Raw genomic sequence first — 19,676 nt, forward strand, 5'->3', positions numbered from 1 at the left:
GTTTGAATGGAAATAATATAAATTTTTTCCGCCAATTGAGCAGCGTTAGTAATGTATGACCCACTTTCGCCCCAGTTTTTACGTCAATACATATAAAGTCCATTAAAACAATATTCGCATTCCGCATGTAGGTATACTAAGCATTTTAACGGTAATCGTTTTGCTAAGCGACATTTTACTATTAAATCCCTTGGATATTTAACTAATGGGTACACAATATCATTGTAAGTATTCTTTAATGACTAGTTTATTATCATGATCTACATTTGATTCACGTTTAAATAAAATAAAGATAAGCAATAATGAAACAATGCATCAAAGAACATCCTGATTGACAAAGAGGCATTATGTATTTAGTTACAGCCGAGTTCACTCGACACTCGACGTCCGAACGATGCAGTTGCCTCTAAAAATTTAAAAAAAAAGTTGACAGCGCACGTCGCGCCAACAGTGTGTTTACAAAGGCGTGTTGAATAGCGATTCTGTGATAATTTAAACTTTAATACTTACACTTACGTGGTAATGGATACGATTTGAATTTTGTGGAGTTTTATTGTAAGAGACTGTTCAAAATGGTTATTAAATTACAAATTGAAGAATCTAGTCCGGCTGTTAGCCGATTTAGAGCAGTAGCCTCTCAGGTAAGTCTTAATTGACTTAAAATTAAAATACTCTTTATATCACATAAGTATTTATTGGGTTAATTGTACATTGTTTAGTAATATTTTACAGTGTTAGTTCCAGATATTTCTCAAATAAGAGCAAATTGATATTTTTTAACAAAAATGTATATTACTTTTCTTTTAACACAAAAACTGGTTGGTTTTATGAATATTTAGCTGGTGCCGTTAACACTCATTCGCAAAAGCTTCTTTAGCTTTCCAGTATTGTTTATGAAATATTATGAATAATTTTTTTTTGTACTTTACCTGCTTATCAGATTTTATAATAAGTAAATTAAGTAGGCGTTCATTGTATTTTGATAAAACATTTTGTCTTTTAAAATATGAGAGATCCATTTTCTAATTTGCATTTAAATCAATAACATTTTTATCATCACCATCATCAGCCGGAAGACGTCCACTGCTGGACAAAACTCCTACCCAAAAGATTTCCACGACGATCGTTTCTGCGCTGCCCTCATCGAACGTATTCCGGCGATCTTGACCAGATCATGGGTACATCTTGTGGGGCGCCTACCAACACTGCGTCTTCACTTTACTGTCCCAACGGCCATCTGTCCGTCAAACTATGTACCCTGCTTACTGCCACTTCAGTTTCAAAATCCAACAAAATTTTAGGAGCCAGAATAAGCCGCTTTTATTACGATTCCTTAATAATTATTATAAATATGTAGGTAGTTATGTTTTATGTTTTTTATAATTAATACGATTATTTCCGGTTTTATAGTTGTAACTCGACGTAAACCATTAAATAATTATTATATGCCAATATTACCAATAGATACACATAGGGAGTAGACTTATTTCATTAAAAAATCGTGTTTTAAGGTTATTCTGGTCAAACCTACTAACTGAGGGGGTTTTAAGACATTGTTTCTGTTTTCTAATATTATTATAGACTTGCGGCACACAAGATAGTTATCTTATATTTTTGGCGCAACTTTAATTATAATTTATTTTATCAGAGATTTTCTTCCAAACTTTCAAAATGTATTTACTCGTTTTGACAACTTGGACATTTACGGCCGTTTTCAATAACGTATCTCTAGTTGCGGATACATTGCTGTCACCGTTTAATGACAAGATCTTTTCTGTCCATAGTTATGTCTAATATGGTTATAGTCCAATGATTTATGTCGAGAGGTTATTGAAATGTAAGTTAGCGTAAGAGGATAGATTTGTGTACCTCTAGTGACTTAAGCTAAGGATAGATAGGTTATTGAAAACGAATGTATGTCAGTTTTACCATTAACATGACGATATAATAATCCCGTGGACGGGACTAGGCTAAACGTATGCTACGACGCTGACGGCCGCGGCGCAGGTCCACGCAGAGCAGGGCAGAGCAGATTTTGTAATATATTATGTAGGTATTAAGGCGACACTAAATGCCAGCGACCTTGAGGGATATGAGTTCACGGCTGCCGGCCCGCCAAAGCCAATATTTTCAAAATTCTTGGGTGGAAAACAGTTTATATGCTTACAATCTTCGTTATTCACTACTAATCTGAATAAAAGAAACTATACAAAAAAAGTACAAGCTATAAGAATAACTTTTCTGAGAGAAGTACCAAAAAAATGCGTGACGCCATGCCAAAAAACTTGTTTAACTTCAAAGAAAAGTGGTAGTTCAAAAAGGCTCGGCAGTGTTAACTATAACCAATAGCAAGCATTAGCAACCTACAAATAAGGCTTAATGATAATATGTGTAACAGGATTAAGTAGTGTTCATAGCTCGAAATGCTGTACTGTGAAAGTACAAAACTTGTCTAAAAACACCATGTTTGCGTGTTTTCTGCTTACTCTTCGCCTTAAGAGTTACGTACACTGCGGCACAGCTACGTACGGCGCACACATGCGTCTGTCCATAAACTTGTCATGCCTACTTCTCGGTTAAGGCTATGGACCAAGCTGATGGCCTTGAGGAATCGAGCGGAGCTAATTTACCACCCTCGCACAAGATCGCCATAGTTTTATTTCAGAATTAGAAGCTTTCTTTAATTTATTACAATCATAATACAATATTCTTTACATAACTAACAAAACTATGTCGTGTTCAATAGTATTGGTGTACAATTGATAAATTTTCGTACAATTTTTATTTAGATTGAATGATTAGCATGGCTCCAACTGTAAAATTTAGGAGTAGTAGCACTGTATATAAAGAAAAAATAATTTTCATCTCATATTGTGTAGATATATAATTATTTCTTGGAAAAAAATTAGCTTTATATAAACGGTCAAGTAATGGTTTCAATTGTGCGGTATTATGGCGGTTTCTTGGGATAGCAGCTCGAGTTAGTAAGTTTTTTAATGGACGATGTATATGCTTCTACAATATGATCCCAGAAAATGTGCAAAACTAATGTGCTACGAAATTTAAAAGTATTGTTAAATTACTTTAATTTTTTTTTTGATTTACTATCACAGACTGGGAATGAAGTGAATACCCTCAGGCTCTTTAAATATACATGTTTATGGTACGATATTGTAATCCATATTTTTATTTAAAAAAGAGTTTCTTGCCCGTTCTTTTCAGGTCTGAGGCAGTCTATTTAGAATGGGTTGTAGTTTTTGACGTTTAATAAGTGATTTTAAATATTATTTACACTAAATATTTGACTTTGTCTAGCTCTGCGTCTCGTACCGCCGGCACATATTTCTGCGCGATTCGTACATGTATTTTACCGCTAAATCTTAGAACGGATCATTTATTTGACAACTCTCATAGCCCAGTGGTTTGTGACCCTGCCTACTGAGCTAGAGGTCCCGGTGTTGAATTCCGGTAGTTGCAATCATTTATAATATGATAAATATAAATGTTTGTTTCGGATTCATGAATGTTTATATGTATGTTTAAATATATCGTTTTGTTGTACCCATAGTACAGGCTATGCCTAGTTTTGGGCAAGATAATTGTGTAAGAGTGTGTCAATATTATTATTTAATTGAATTAGTTCGTTGTGAACCTTTTTTGTAGTATACTTATAATCCAGACGATTTAAAAAGTATATTAAAATAGTTAATACTAGTCGTCGCAAACGTGTCTTTCTGCGTCGCAGTATACGTTTGTGACGTATGTGTGCCCTGCAAAATTTGTACTGTGCTGTGCTAAGCTATCTGCGACTGAGCATACGCTAACCCTTATTGTTGAAAGAGTGCATTGCATTGCAGACAGACATGATACCTACATCCGGATCAAGCGAATTAAATTAAGTTATTTATACCCTTTTTAACCCACTTCAAAAAGGAGATTTTTTTATATATGTACACCGATTACTCTTAGATTTATGATCCGATTTGCGTAATTATTCTTAAGTTCGTTGCGAAATAGATGTCATTTGGTGCCATAAAAAATTACGTAGTTTGGCCCAGTAGTTTTCATTTTATGAAAATTTGTATCTACGTGGATAATTATTTTTGGAGTTTTCATTCAGGTTGATTATATATTATTAGTATTTATAACTGACACTAAAAGATTTAGACGTTTAAAAAACCGACTTCGAAAACTCGAAAGTATCAAATAACTAAAAATTTAATTGAATTCACTTCTTAGGCAAACCTTTACCTTTAATATTAATCAAATACTATTATTTCTAAATAAGTAATAAAATAAGAAAGGTTTGCTTAAGACGTGTATTAAATTAAATTTTTAGTTATTTGATACTTTTCAGTTTTCGAAGTCGGTTTAGTTTCTTTTTTTTTATTGTAGAAATAGAGACATACGTATAGGTATCGATCTATTTTTAGGTCCGGTGTGTAGTATGTAATGCGGGATTTAAACATCCCATGTTTAAATACTGTGACAGTCCCATATATTATATACCAGACGTATGACAAATCTAGATAGGAGTCGTCATCAACAAACTTCAGTCTCGCTAAAACTCGAGAACGGCTGAACCGATTTGGCTAATTTTGGTCTTGAATTATTTGTGGAAGTCCACGTGTGAATTGTGAAGTGAAGTGTGAAGTGAATAAATAGGAAAATGCTGTTAAATTTATTAAAAACAACAAAATTGATATGTCCATACATAATTTCTATGAGAGAATTTATTGACGCACGGTTTGACAGTTCTGCTGTGAAACAATTTCATTACGACAGCAGGGTGCATATTTTACGAAGTAATTTTTGATATTATGATATATTATTGACAAATTCATATAAAAACATTATTTTATTTATTATATACAGAACAACGTCTGTCGGGTCAGCTAGTCGTAATATAAAAACCAGACAATGCTTAAAAATATAAATTCTTGCATTTATAAATAGTTATAGTGCTACCTTATTAAATTAATTTACTAATAATTATATTTATAATAATTTATTTTGTGATATAAAAACCAACAATGGGTTATTAAGACAAATTCTTGCTTTAATAAGTAGTTATCTAATATCTTTAAATGAGCAAATTCTTGTATATATATATATATATATATATATATTCTGAATCTCGGAAACGGCTCCAACGATTTTAATAAAATTTAGTATACAGGTAGTTTCGGGGGCGAGAATTCGACCTAGCTAGGTTTCAATATTAAATTAAAATTCGTGTTTTATATATATATATATATTATATACACAAGACTATAATAGCTCAGATGGGACATTGGGTGATCTGGAAAGCAGAAGACCCTGGTTCGAATCCAGATGTCCTATAGTATTTTTTTTTTTCAAGTTTTGTACATTCTTAAAAATCCGAGCAAGGCTCGGTCGTCCAGATATTTTTATTTAAATATGCTTCATACTTTGATTAAGGATTGGTGTCCGCTGCGATTCAACTAGCAACTGCACTACCAGACCACAATGGCTTTTTTATAGGTGGCACTTAACATGGCTACTTGTATTTGTGTATTTGTTATGTTTGGCAAATAATTGCCATGTGTGGACAGTTTATTTGACAAAGTGTTGGCCTTATTTGCCTATTTGACAAATAAGGCCAATACCAAATACGCGTTATCGTGCCCTTGTCGGTTTTTCGAGGCACATCAAAGGGGTAAAATAGGCAAATAGTAAATAAATAAATTTCGTTTATTTCAAAAATTACATATACATTTTTTTTAGTGGTTGAGACTTCCCAGTGAGTTGTCTTAGGACACTTGTATTGGGAATATCCCGCAACACAAATAAGCAAATAAACCGTCCACACAATGGCCATATTTAGAAGCGAATTTTACATTGCAGCAATACTTTGTATTTTCTGACGCATAACATGTAATAGTAAGTTTGAAGTTGTATTCGCCTTTATTTACATGTTTGCCTGAACGTGACTGCCATGTGTGGATGGTTGGATTTGCATGTTTGCCTGAACGTCATATATTTTGCCAAATACAACAAACACCCAATAGCGAACACAAATAGCCATGTGAAATGCTACCATATTACGGCAACTATTAGATGTGCTTAACTTGTGTGCGTAGCATCTTGACATTCAATGGAATCTTTCAAATCTTGTAACATACACTTCGTGTTATTTTACATTAAATAAAAATAAATAAATAAAATTCTTTTCTTAGGCAAGAACCTCCTTTTAAGCATATAAAGAATGCTTGTGCCAGGGGGCTCCGCTCTTTCTTAGCCTTAAAATAACATGTTTAGAGAACTTAATAATATTTTAAATGTGCGTGTGTGTGTGTGTGTGTGTGTGTGTGTGTGCGTGTGTTTGTGTGTGTGTGTGTATGTGTATTTTAGCGTATGTGTCGTAAGAGCAACTCATTATCATCATAATTTTGTGGTAGTATCCAGGCGATCAGTGCAATTTTACATTCATGGGCGTTTCTATTATATATACGTAACTGTTTGTTTATTTTATTATAAAGAAATGCCGCACGACATTAATTATACTGCATGCTATAGAACTACGTCCTAAATGGTGTAACAAAGGTTATGTTATTGTTTTATGCAATTTTAGAACACATTGTACAATATATAACTTTCTGACAGTTAATAGGTTACAAAGCTGATACAAGCGTTCTGTATAAAAACGTTGTCGCTTAAAGTGCATACCTTTAAAAGTACTCTTTGGGCACTCACATTGAAATTAATAAAATACGAAATACGTACTGATGATATGTGATCCCAGCGTCTTAATTATTTATTTTAGTATTATTTTTATAAAGATTATACTGCGCAACCCGGCATTTTAGTTTCAATTATTAGCAAAGTTTAACATAATATGTACGCCTGCAGTATCTATATTGGCTCATCGGAGACCAAACCGTAATCTAAGCCTGCATAATATGAATTTTATCAGTTGTTTAAAGTATTTTGACAGCCTTAAAAATTGACAGCATATGAAGTGCCCGGACTAAATCTTATATCTTTAAACGAGCAATTGTTGTATATATATATATATAATCTGATACTCGGAAACGGCTCCAACGATTTTCATAAAATTAAGTATGCAGCGGATTTCGGGGGTGATAAATCGATCTAGCTAGGTTTCAATTTAAAAAAAATTGTTTTAACATTAGAATACAACGGTAAGTTTCGCCACTATATACAAGACTATTATAGCTCAGATGGGACATTGGGTGATCCGGAAAGCAGAAGACCCCGGTTCGAATCCAGATGTCCTATTAGTTTTTTTTTTGTTCAAGTTTTGTACATTCTTAAAAATCCGAGCTAGGCTCGGTCGTCCGGATATTGGCATACTAACGGCCGTTCCCAATATTCAGTCTATCTCTTACTTGAGATAAAAATCGTAACTATCGTTGACTTTTCTGTCCCCATAAACTTATCGACGGTAACTCACCTTATCCGGACACGCTGTCTGCCAATGGGACGACGTATAGCTTACCAGCGATAGAAGTTTGTATGGAAATTGCAATTCACGCGTCCCAATATAAGGGGATAAGAATGACTTATGGGGTATATTGGGACAGCTACAGATTATTTACACCTAATTACTGACAGTAGAACGTAGTAATTTATCTCTATCTATAGATATTATATTGGGAACGGCCGTTAGTTTCAGCCCAGTTGATACATCAATTTTACGAAGATTCTTTCGGAGATGACGTAGTGCCTAGTGAACAATTTAGGACTATTGGTCTAATTGGGAATTTCTTCATATTTTTTGGTTATACCATTACAAAGGTTTTGTTTTGTACAAAATACTTTGACCGTTAAAAAGTAATTAACATTAAAATGTTAACATAACAACAGTAATTAACTTATTTAAACTTAACAACTAAATAGCTAATTTAATTTTCTTATAAGCGTAATTTAATTTCTTAATGATAAAACTGTAATTCTAATCTAGGTTATTAGTAAACCTGTTTGAGAAATCGACATTGCAGATACGAAACAAAATATTAGAAAAAGAAAATATTCTGAAACAATGTATAAAAAAATTATTGCAAAAGCAAAGGAATCCATTTATTTTCGGCTAGTAGAATATTTGTATTTTGTCGTTTTTAGTACATTATTTTCATTATCTAAAATATATTATATTAATTATTATAATATTCCTAGCTACTGCCCTCGAATACGGTTACCACCCTTCCGGACTAATCCGGACTTTTAGACTGTAGTCCGGATTTTGTCTGGCTCTCTAATAGGCATTTATTTTCTCAAAATTGATTCCTTTACAATTCTTTTTGATGTCATTTCTAATAACTACTAGATACTACTACCGCTTCGGAAACAAATGGCGCTCTGAGAGAGAAGAAGCGGCCGGCGCAAGAAACTCTCCCAGCATTCTTTGTTTTTGCGCTCTTTTCAATAAAAATATACAATAAGTCCGGATTTTATTTTGAATTAGGTGGAATATATTAATAAAACTACACATTAATTTATATCAAATATGTCTTTAATCTTTACGAGAAACGAAATCTAAACGAGTACAACTTAAAAGTCCGGACCTACTGATAACCCTAACTCCAGGTAGCTTGGCCTTGGATCCTTTAATAGGTAAAAAAAAATTTGGGTGTTGCTTTTGAAATACTTTCCCACCTTTTATTATTTGGAAACACTTAGTTGAATTCGTTTACGATTTAATGAGGTTTTGTCCATTTTATTGGTTGTTGGTAAGCCGCGAGTAGAGTTACAATCCGTCTGGATTATTCCGGACTTTTAGACTCTAGTCCGAATTATAGTATTTTCTTTGATTAACACGATTGTTACACATTATGATAAAATAAATTATATAGGATTAAGACTTGTGTAATTGTAACAGTCCCCCTGAAAACTAATCACAAAAGTTTATGAAATGTCGGGTTAACTAAAAAAATAATAACAATATAACTTTTGCGCAAAACTAATGTAAAAACACAGTTACAATTACACACGTTTTTATTCTTTAAGTAAAAAGTATTTTATTTGAATGGAATATAGCAATAAAACTACATATAGTAATTATTATCATACACGATATCAACTAGAAAGTCCAGACTTTTATCGAACTGTCAGGCAATAACCTGACTAAAAGTCCGGACTTTTCAAATTACTTAATTAATGGTAACCCTATCACCGACAACAACAAAAACACCCTGCCCGCTATCTATGTGATAATAATATGTACCCTTTACGTCGTTCTGAGATATATTTTTTTTGTAGTATTAATATTAAATCTGTTCAGTTGTTTTAGCGTTTTGCCCCGACATACATACAGACAGATAAACGAACAAAAATGTCACAAAATATTTGTTTGGATTGGAATATTCAATGTACAGCTTTTACTATATATATTGCAATTTCTGACCTGCCAAACGTTTTTTCTTCTCATATAGATTGTCATTTGTGATGAAATGTTATTGACTGAATTATTAAGCGAATTTTTTTTGTTTTAAATTTATATTGCGAATATATTGGTACCGGATAAGTAATCACCTACAATAACATCAAATACTAAATAAAATCTTCCCCGAAACACGCTGCGTCTTATGGTATAAGTATTATTCAGATCGGTTCAGTAGTTTTTTGTAGTATATTCACCAAAAAAAGGCTCTCCATTTATTAAAATAAATAGATAAGATAAATAGTCACTGAAATTTAATACGTATGCATTACGAGTAATACATTAATTCATGAGTTCATACATTAATTCTTTAATTAGAATAATTAAACCTTTTTAAAGTTTATTTATGCCATAGAAAGCCTGGTGCGAAGTAATTTTGAATACATTATGATAATTCCACTTAATATTCGGAGCTAGTATTTTTACCACACCAGTAATTCAAATCTGTACTTCGTATAAACTCCGTGAACACGACACAAAATCAAATTCAAGTCTTAAAATGGGGTGTTAAGGGATTGTGGAATGAGACGGGATTTAAACAGATTTAATTGAAACCTTATTTTTTCTTGGAAGAGGAGAACAAACGAGCGTATGGGTCACCTGATGTTAAGTGATCACCGCCGCCCACGTTCTCGTGCAATACCAGACGAATCACAGGAGCATTGCCGCCCTTAAAGGAAGCTTTATATGAAGGTACCCATATAGTATCGTCCCGGAAACACCGCACAAGGAAGCTTATTCCCAGCTTTGTAATACGTAAATGTAATATTCTTTTAAGTTGGAATTTACGGCTATGGATTCACGCACAATTTTGGTAATATTCTGTTCTATGTGCTAGCAAGACTAAGTATCCACGCCACGAAAAATACTAAAAAATCTCTGTGAAAGACAAGCAAAATATGAATTCCGCTTTTTATGTGTTTTTACTTTGATTTTATGGCAAAAGTACTGAGTTTTGGATAATTTAAGTTGCAGGAAACTGTCACTGAATCGAAGAGGCTTAAGAGAAATTAAAAAAAAATAATTTATGTTTGCCCATTAATATGCTTTGTAATGCATTTTAAAATACTAACTGAAAATAATGTATTTTCGGGCTGTCTTTAGGGGTGAGTCAAGGCAGGAACTCGGAAAGTAAAAATTCAAAAAAACAAAAAAAACTCGGAAAGTAACCACCCTAACGGTATTCCCTACTCTCCCCTCTAGCGTCCCCTTAACCCCGATGATCGGGTGTTTTTTTTTTTATGGAATAGGAGGACAAACAAGCGTACGGGTCACCTGTTGTTAAGTGATCACCGCCGCCCACAATCTCTTGCAACACCAGAGGTTCACAGGAGCGTTGCCGGCCTTTAAGGAAAGTGTACGCGCTTTTTTTGAAGGTACCCATGTCGTATCGTCCCGGAAACACCGCACAAGGAAGTTCATTCCACAGCTTTGTAGTACGTGGAAGTAAGGTCCTTGAAAACCGCACTGTGGAAGACCGCTTTTATTGTTTATTATTTATTTATTTATTGCTTTATAATATCAACACAAATAACGTTTAAAAAATTTTATATTTGCTGCCGGAACAAAATCTATTAAAATATAATCAGGTACTAACAAAAAAATTGTTATAATTGGCTTAAAAGTACCCACAACTTATTGTGTTAAATTAATATGATTTTTAAACAAGCAAGTATTTTTCCTGGCTGTTTCTTCTAAACATAGCATGCGGTTTTAGTTTAAAAAAATGTAATTAATGATTCAGAAATGTTTTTATGGACAAATATGTGTCTTTGACATTGTTGGTTACTAAAACTGGTTAATAGACCAGAAGTAAATATTATTAGCAATTCCATATTATTTAAGTAAGGACTAATACACACAACTTGACATTGAAATGTGAAACGTTTGCGTCGTGAAAGGTCAACACGATTTTGCTATAATTGGTTGATAAACTTAGGGCCGTTTTCAATAACCTATTATCCTTTAAGTTACTAGAGGTAGACAAATCTATCCTTTTACGCTTACATATATTTCAATAACCTATCAACATAAAGCATTGGACTATATCTATATTGGACATAACTATGGATAGATAAGATCTTGTCATTAAACGGTGACAGCAATGTATCTACCACCCATTCCAAAATGAATGCCTCAGGCCTGAGAAGAATGGGCGCAACAAACACAGCGGGCTTTTTTTTTTCATCAAAAAACATTGTTTAACAAGTAATATTGTACAAATAATTATTTAATGGCCTGAGGGCGGTTGCTCCATTCCCAATCAGTGGTATCATTAAGAAAGTCATTTATGTTATAGTAACTTTTACCACACAAACGTATTTTCCTGTCCCGCCATATCCTCGTCAACTTGTGCATTGCAGATCTGGTAATAGCAATAGGCCTTTTAATTTCGTCTTCCGAGCCACCAGTATTAACGACTAAGCTAGGGACAGCTCAATGCAATAGTCAAAGTTCGCGTTTAATTACACTCAGATAAGTTTTACATAAGTAAAGTCTGAGCAAAGATTAAGTTCGTTCTGTAGATCTCATTCTTAGTTTGTTTCAATCGCTTTCTATTTCAATGTTGAAGTTAGCAATCACTACTAATATTATAAATGTAAGTTTGCTTTGTTACGCTTTTACGCCGGAGCTACTGAACCGAATTTGATGAATTTTGGTACATCGATAGACTGGAGCATGGGAAAGGACATAGGCTACATTTTATTCCGGAAGAATCCATTGGTCTGGCGGGATTTTTGCACAACTGAAATTCACCTCTATGAGCTATAACTGTACCAATAGTAGGTTTAGTTTGCCATAACAATCTTCCTCGAAATAAGATTCATATAATATGTTGCGAACGTGAGCGAAACCAAAAACCGGAACCGGAATTGGATGAGATAATCTTCAATTTATCTACCCAATATCTACGCGGACGAAGTCGCGGGTATCAGCTAGTTAGTGAATATAAGTAACGTCAATGCTCACGCAACTCCACAGAGCACAATATGATATGAACAGTTTTGCAATCATACATTGTATATTTACAATGGTGCACACATACCTACCTCTTGCATGAACTGGTTTCCGATTATAGAGTAAATATCTTAATATACGTGGGCCTTGCTTGTTCAAAAACAAAAACTTACTTTTAAATTTATCCAAGGTCGTAAGGTTATATTTATTGTTTGGATTTTGCGAATATCTATATACATACATACATACATACAATCACGCCTCTTTCCCGTAGGGGTAGGCAGAGACCACTTTCTTTCCAAGAGACTTTCATACATGCTCTTCGGTTTGGGGTACTCTTGTCCGCCTAGGTCTACCCCTTCGAACACTTTCATTCACACTGGCCTTATACACTTTCTTCCTTCATTCTCTCGACATGGCCAAACCATCTAAGCATACCTTTCTCAATTTTTGTCACAACATCTTTCAGACCACAACGTTTCCTTATCTCACTATTTCTTATCCTGTCACTAAGATTGACTCCTGTCATACTTCTCAACGCTCTTATCTCGACTGCATTTATTCTGCTTTCATGTTTCTTCTGCCATAACCAACTTTCACTTCCGTACATGAGTGTTGAAACCAACACCCCCTCATTCACTATGATTAAAATCCTTAATAAATCAATTACTCGTGCTATTTTACGTTTGTAGAAATTGTAATAAAGAAGGTATTATATACAACCAATGAAAATATAATATTATTATACCGCATAGATTATTTAAATTACGTGTTATTAAATATAATTAGAGAGAAATTATTTTTATATATTATCTTATTTTAAAACTTGTATATGAATTGAAGTTATGCTTAGTCTGGCCATATATACTGTTACAATTAAAAATAAACAAAATATTACATTTGAATTTGGAATCTGTCATTTTTATATTGAGTGAGAGATTAAGTTTTCTCAATCTGGCGCCAATACATTATACAATAATTTTGCGATATTAAAATGGAGTGGGGTGATAATGGTCTAAGAGCCCGTGGACCCCAGACCTACATTATTTTATAAAAGCTGAAAGTTTGTCATGGCATGCTCCCAACACAGGTAAGAACAATGGACCAATAAGGAGTTTGGGTTACAGTGGCTTTGGCAGGTAAACGGTACTAAATGTGTGTAAAATGCCGATCTAAATATATCAAATAATAATGTACGGTTTTTCGGTATTACCTTTGAATATTATTAAAAATCACGTTATTTATTGCCAGACACTTACATCGTGGCAACCCCTTACCAGACACTCTTAATATTCATGAAATTATAATTTTACTTAAATCATAGTATAAAAGCTGATTTTTATATATAATACTTAGGTAATAAGTAGATGATGTTTCCTAATTAGCCAGACACTTTTGATAGTTCAAACCCCTTGCCAGACGTGGCTTTGGCAGGTAAGAGACCCCGCAAACTGCAGACTTTTGATCGGCCGATAGTTTGGTTGGTTTCTTAATCAGTATGAAGATGTATGAGAGTGCGCACATTATAACGATTCGGTATTGGCCGACAAAAAAGTTTGATGGGCTACACGATTGCCTTCAAACTGAACCGTGAGCAAACTATCGGCCGACTGTTAAATCAGTACAGCGTACTCTTCTAGGCGCGCACACCACCTATTGTTTAGTTGGCCAGACTCATCAATAGCCGATTTAAAACTAATAGCGAATCGTCCCTAAAACTGTCGGCCGATAGTTGTCTAGTGTGCGCAACGACCCAACTGTTTAGTCGAGCCAGTGTGCGCACTTAACAGCCGAACTCAACCAAACTATCGGCCGATCGAAAGTCTGCAGTTTGCGGGGTCTCTAAACTGTGCTAAAGGTATGTATAAAGAGAACCGAATCGCTGTGATTGCATTACACAAAGTAGGTATGGAGCCAAATGCAATTTATAAAACTCTCCATAAGCTTGATATTAGTAAAATGTATGTGTACCGGGATATTGATAGGTACAATGAGATCTCTCTCTTTGTGACAGAAAAAGATCTGGCCGTCCACGTATTGGGTTCGCACGTTCGTAATAGGTCGGTCCAACTCCACATATACAACGAATACATTTTTTTTAACAACAAATGCTTGATGTACTCCTGTGCCATTTCCCCAGATGAGAAGAATCCATGGTACGCCACTAAACAACTTATTAGAAGCCATTCTACTCAGTCTTCTAAGGACATACACAAATCTATAAATTTGAGAGTTATTGTAAATATAATAAATATAAGCATTATTTTATTTTGAATAAATATATTTTATTTTTAATACAAATATCTCATCATGTTATGATAATTACGTAAAGTTATACAGTAGGTAAGTACATAAGCACTTATACCGAACATACAAAAACAGTTTGAAACGGCTGATCGCTGAAGCATTCAATGCCTCGGTTTTTACGTATTAATTATGTCCAAACCGGCTTCCGTTGTTGTTAGTATAAATTACTCATCCATAATAAAAGAGGCACTATTTGTACAACATAATATCTAGAAAATATGTGTGCGTATAATGTACACGTTTTTTAGCTGAGTAGTTGGTTTGTGGTCTGTGGTTTGACACTTCGGAATGGTAAACTGTGTTGACACTTCTGTTCAATAAGGCTTGGGCGTTCATCATGAATAGTTTAACAAAAAGATTCAAGCCGCGGCCTGTTAATTTGATACGGACAGCGACCAGTCTCAGCGGCGTACGGCGTGGCACTCAATAGCAGGCTAGCGAAACTCTAACGGCCGCTCCCAATATTCAGTCTATCTCTTACTTGAGATAAAAATCGTAAGTATCGTTGACTTTTCTGTCCCAATAAACTTATCGACGGTAACTCACCTTATACGTACACGCTGTCTGTCAATGGGACGACGTATAGCTTACCAGCGATAGAAGTTTGTATGGAAATTGCAATTCACGCGTCCCAATATAAGGCCATAAGAATGACTTATCGGGAATATTGGGACTTGCCAGACAGTTAAATAATGACAGTAGAAGGTAGTAATTTATCTCTATCTATAGATATTATATTGGGAACGGCCGTTAGAAAAAAGCGATTCACGCGATTGTATGAAACGTGTAGTCATTGATAGAATGACAGATGATGGCTTATCTATCTATCTATATATATATATAAATGAATTGCTGTTCGTTAGTCTCGCTAAAAGTCGAGAACGGCAGGACCGATTTGGCTAATTTTGGTCTTGAATTATTTGTAGAAGTCCAGAGAAGGTTTAAAAGAATAAATAGGAAAATGCTGCTAAATTTAATAAAAACAACAAATTTGTTTTTCCTTTGATGTCATACACAATTTCTGAGAGAATTTATTGACGCACGTTTTGACAGTTCTGCTGTGAAACAATTTCATTACAGCAGGGTGCATATTTTACGAAGTAATTTTTGATGTTATGATATATTATTGACAAATTCATATAAAAACATTATTTATTTATTATATACAGAACAACGTCTATCGGGTCAACTAGTACTATTATAAAAAAATCCACTACGCTTTAAGCAACTGTTCGCTTTCAAACTTAGCCGGATTATACTTCGTCGCCCATCACCATACTGTAATTACTACTATTTCAAACTTATTTCAAAGACTATTTCATACTAAACTTCATTTTATTTACATCCTCTTTGCTCAATAGTTTTGTCTTCCCAAGTTTGCTTAGCGGCCGTGTAAATTTTGTATATGTGTGCGTGCGTCGAGTCGGGCGCTCTTGTATGAAGTTAAAGAACTGTTTTATTACAGTATTGTTGCTCCATGGTGAGAGTCTACACTTCTACCGATTGCACCACCGACGCTTAAGGCTGGGGACCGAGGAATCGACCGGAGCTAGGTTACCTCTCTCGCACAAGATTGTTTTAATCCATAATTGGAAGCGTTTTTAATTTATTACAAAAAAAATACAATTTTCTTTACAAATGAACAAAACTATGGCATCTTAAATAGTATTGGTGTACAATTTTGTACAATTTTTTATCTAGATTGAATGATTAACATGGCTCCAACTGGAAAAGTGTGGGTAGTTTGGTAATTTTTTTCGCACTGTCTATAAAAAATGTTTTGCAAAAATGAATTCTCGCCTCATATTCTGTAAATATAATTTATTTTTTGTAAAAATATAATATTTATATAAACCGTCAGGAAATGGTTTAAATTATGCGCTATTTTGGCGATTTCTTGGAATGTTAATGCTGTAAACAATGAAACATTTACCTAAGGAAGTATTAAAACTGTGTTGCAGTATATTTTGTAAGCAAACGAGTGGGTATATTGGGAAACTATTAACTAGGTTTGACGTTATTTTATTACTCAAACAATATACATATCACCTATTGTGAAATCTAATGGTGCTCCCACACTGCACACAAATTTTTGTAAACATTTTATAACACTAAAACTTGCTGATTGGCTGGCTTGGCTCAACAAAAACAAAAGACTAAAGATGGTCCAAAGTGGTAATTCATTGGTATTACCCTATAAATAGGATACAAAATGGAGGCAGGCCCATTAAGAGATGGAGCGATGACGTAGTAGAAACAGTAGGAAAGTTATGGATGAGAATTGCAAATTTTACCACTAAAGGCAGTCCTTATAACATAAAAATTGACTAACATACTAGTAAAAACAAATTTATAAGGAAATACTTAAATGTATAGATGCTATGAAATAAAACTCCAAATAAATATATATTTGCTAATAAATGTTAGGAATTGTTAAATGTTTTGAGTGCTCCTACTCTGATGGAAATTGTTTACAAAGATTCAAAACAGTTGGAAACATGACGTCATCACACGTCAGAACGGGCCCCGCACTCTCCACGTACCCTAGATACATGTATTACAAACATATTATAATAACAGATGTTAAAATTTTGTTTATAAATGCTTACTAACATTACCTAACTTTAAAATATTTTGAAACATTGTGATCAAATATCCGGATAGCATAAAAAATTCAGCCGAGTATCGTTATTTGCTCCTAAGAATTGAAGAGTTCCGTTACTTTATCGTGGATCCCATACTCAGAACCTATATGAAATAAGTATATAATAATAATAATATTGACACACATTTTACACAAATTATATTGCCCCAAATTAGGCATAACCTGGAGTGTGAGTACAAGACAACGAAATATTTAATTCAATATTCTTACTTAAATATACATAAATACATATAAACATCCATGACTCGGAAACATACACATATTCAACATATAAATGATTGCACCTACCGGGATTCGAACCCGGGACCTCTAACTTAGTAGTCAGGGTCACTAACCATTCGGCTATATGAGTCATCTATATTCTATCCTTTCCAATTAAAAATGGGAATCATTAAAATCGGTTGGCGCGATATTGAGTTATTCGTAGATTTGTCGCACACATATTTAAGGCAGATTTAAGAGTTTTATGGTTTTCTCTGCCATTGTCAGATCTGAATCAAATTGCAATGGGACCACACGGGAAGCACCAGCTTTCAAATAAAAAATTAATAATAAAAAATGGAACAATTAACGGCTGTTACCAATATTCAGTCTATCTCTTATTTGAGATAAAAATCTTAACTATCGTTGACTTTTCCCAATCGTGCACGCTGTCTGTCAATGGGACGACGTATAGCTTACCAGCGATATAAACTTTGCATGGAAATTGCAATTCACGCGTCCTAATATAAGGCGATAAGAATGACTTATCGGGTATATTGGGACAGCTTCAGATGTTGACTTCGTGTCCCTCCGTCACTATGATATGACCTTTCTTCGTATGTTTGCCCGTTGTAAAATAACATGTTTTATAAATGCTCCGCATATTAAACGCGCAAGTATCCGGTTGTTAATAAGATAATTCTAGATTATTATACAAGACTCTTTTGTTTTTAGTATGTCATGCAAGATTAAACATTTACTCAGTATAAATCATCTTCTAATAAGCAAACAGGCTGTTAATTGCTTAATAAAGCTTCCTCTATTATTATTCGCGCTATAACGCTTAATAGCTTAAAGATATTTATCTACACCCATGCTTTAAATCCTCTATTAAAGATTCTGAAACAGTTAGCTTATTGCCAACATTAAAACACCCAATGTTCTAATAACCATTACATCACCCAAAAGAGTGTTATAATGTTGTACTGAATTTCATAACAACACTCCTCTGTTTTTTTTTATCCCTTCATGCGCAAAGAGGTTCAACATACAGCCACATTCTTATTGCTCGATGCGTGGTATCTGTATGAATTTCAAAAAAAGAACAATTACGTTTACGCGCGCAACCACAATCCCAGAATGTCGCGCGCCGTAAAAAAAAAAGTAGCTTATTCGAATCCCCGCCATTTTTCTTCGATATTGTTATTGTTTTGTTTACAAAAAATAAGCGATTCATTTTAAACGCTGTAAAAGAACATTATATACGAGTGAATTTTAATTATTTCACTATACAAAATGTAAATTACTACTAAAATAAATCATTGTTTCATTAATACTTATTTTATTTGTATATAATCAGTAATGAATGATATTAGGTTACTACTAGGACTGGTGTTTTAATGTTAGCAGTAAGCTAACTGTTCCAGAATCTTTTAGAGGATTCATATTCTGGGTGTAGATAAAGTCTTGTATGCAACTGTTGATAATTAGGTATTAAAACACTCATGTGATACTATTATCCACATTCGTGTTTCAATACCCCTTATTACACAACAGTTGCATTAATAACCAGTACAATACTACTATCCCGCTTATTCATAATTATCCGCTAACTTTAAACAGCCGCTAAGGAGTGATTTTCTCATTCTGACTTAGGTCAATAGAAGAAGACAGAGTGAGAATTAGCAATGCCTTAAGTTAGCAGACTATTATGAATAAGGGGGTATATAGTTTGTCCTCCATTAAATATTGTCATTAATAACACCATGTCTATCCAAATGTAATGAACCTCATTTACCGCTTGAGTGTTAACTGTGGTAAGATTGTTTTTAATGCTGAAGTAAGGCTAAGTTGAATCCATTTTTCCTCGTTATATATAAAGCTTATATTTTTACAATAAATAATTATAAATCTACAGAATATGAGAAGGATATTATTATTTTTTTCATTACATTTCTATTTTTATAGACATTGCGAAAAAAGAATCACCAGTATGGGGTATATTTTTACACTTTTACAGTTGGAGCCATGTTAATCATTCATTCTAGATAAAAATTCTACGAAAATATAATAATTGTGCACCAATACTATTTAACATGATATAGTTTTGTTAGTTTTGCA

At 33.7% G+C, this 19,676-nt stretch overlaps 1 protein-coding gene across 2 annotated transcripts in view; it reads left to right on the forward strand.

Annotated features, from left to right (window-relative positions):
• Positions 1 to 368: 368 nt before the first annotated feature.
• Positions 369 to 19,676, forward strand: part of LOC126975948 (facilitated trehalose transporter Tret1-like) — a 40,017-nt gene continuing 20,709 nt past the window's right edge. For both annotated transcript variants that reach the window (XM_050824078.1, XM_050824085.1), the window contains exon 1: positions 369 to 641. In XM_050824078.1, coding sequence (XP_050680035.1) covers positions 573 to 641 — 69 coding nt within the window. In that variant the 5' untranslated portion in view covers positions 369 to 572. The remainder of the gene's footprint in view (positions 642 to 19,676) is intronic.

The sequence above is a fragment of the Leptidea sinapis genome, chromosome 2 (genome assembly GCF_905404315.1).
Source record: "Leptidea sinapis chromosome 2, ilLepSina1.1, whole genome shotgun sequence".
In the NCBI taxonomy this organism is placed as follows: domain Eukaryota; kingdom Metazoa; phylum Arthropoda; class Insecta; order Lepidoptera; family Pieridae; genus Leptidea; species Leptidea sinapis.